General features: G+C 68.4%; 1 protein-coding gene across 1 annotated transcript in view; it reads right to left on the reverse strand.

The window, feature by feature from the left end:
• Nucleotides 1–136: 136 nt before the first annotated feature.
• Nucleotides 137–250, reverse strand: part of RELL2 (RELT-like 2) — a 9,397-nt gene continuing 9,283 nt past the window's right edge. The window contains exon 6 of the mRNA XM_010286006.1: nucleotides 137–178. Coding sequence (XP_010284308.1) covers nucleotides 137–178 — 42 coding nt within the window. The remainder of the gene's footprint in view (nucleotides 179–250) is intronic.

Below are 250 nucleotides of genomic sequence, written 5' to 3' on the forward strand. Positions count from 1 at the left end.
ACCCGGTGCATTGGGAACCGACCCTCCTGGAGAAGGGGTTCACCGTCTCTCCCTCACCAGGCTGTGACGCAGCAGGGCAGGGACCCTGCCACTGCCTTCCCACCCCACCCTGGACATCGCCCCAGGAGCACTCACGTCACACGGTTGCTCCTCGGTCCTGCACCGCGGTGATGGGCTCCTGTGGGATGGAGGAGGGATGTGGATGTCAGCGCGCCCGCAGCAGCGGGGTGCTGGCATAGGGGGGCCGGGC

The sequence above is a fragment of the Phaethon lepturus genome, unplaced genomic scaffold, assembly GCF_000687285.1.
Source record: "Phaethon lepturus isolate BGI_N335 unplaced genomic scaffold, ASM68728v1 scaffold26674, whole genome shotgun sequence".
Classification (NCBI taxonomy): Eukaryota; Metazoa; Chordata; class Aves; order Phaethontiformes; family Phaethontidae; genus Phaethon; species Phaethon lepturus.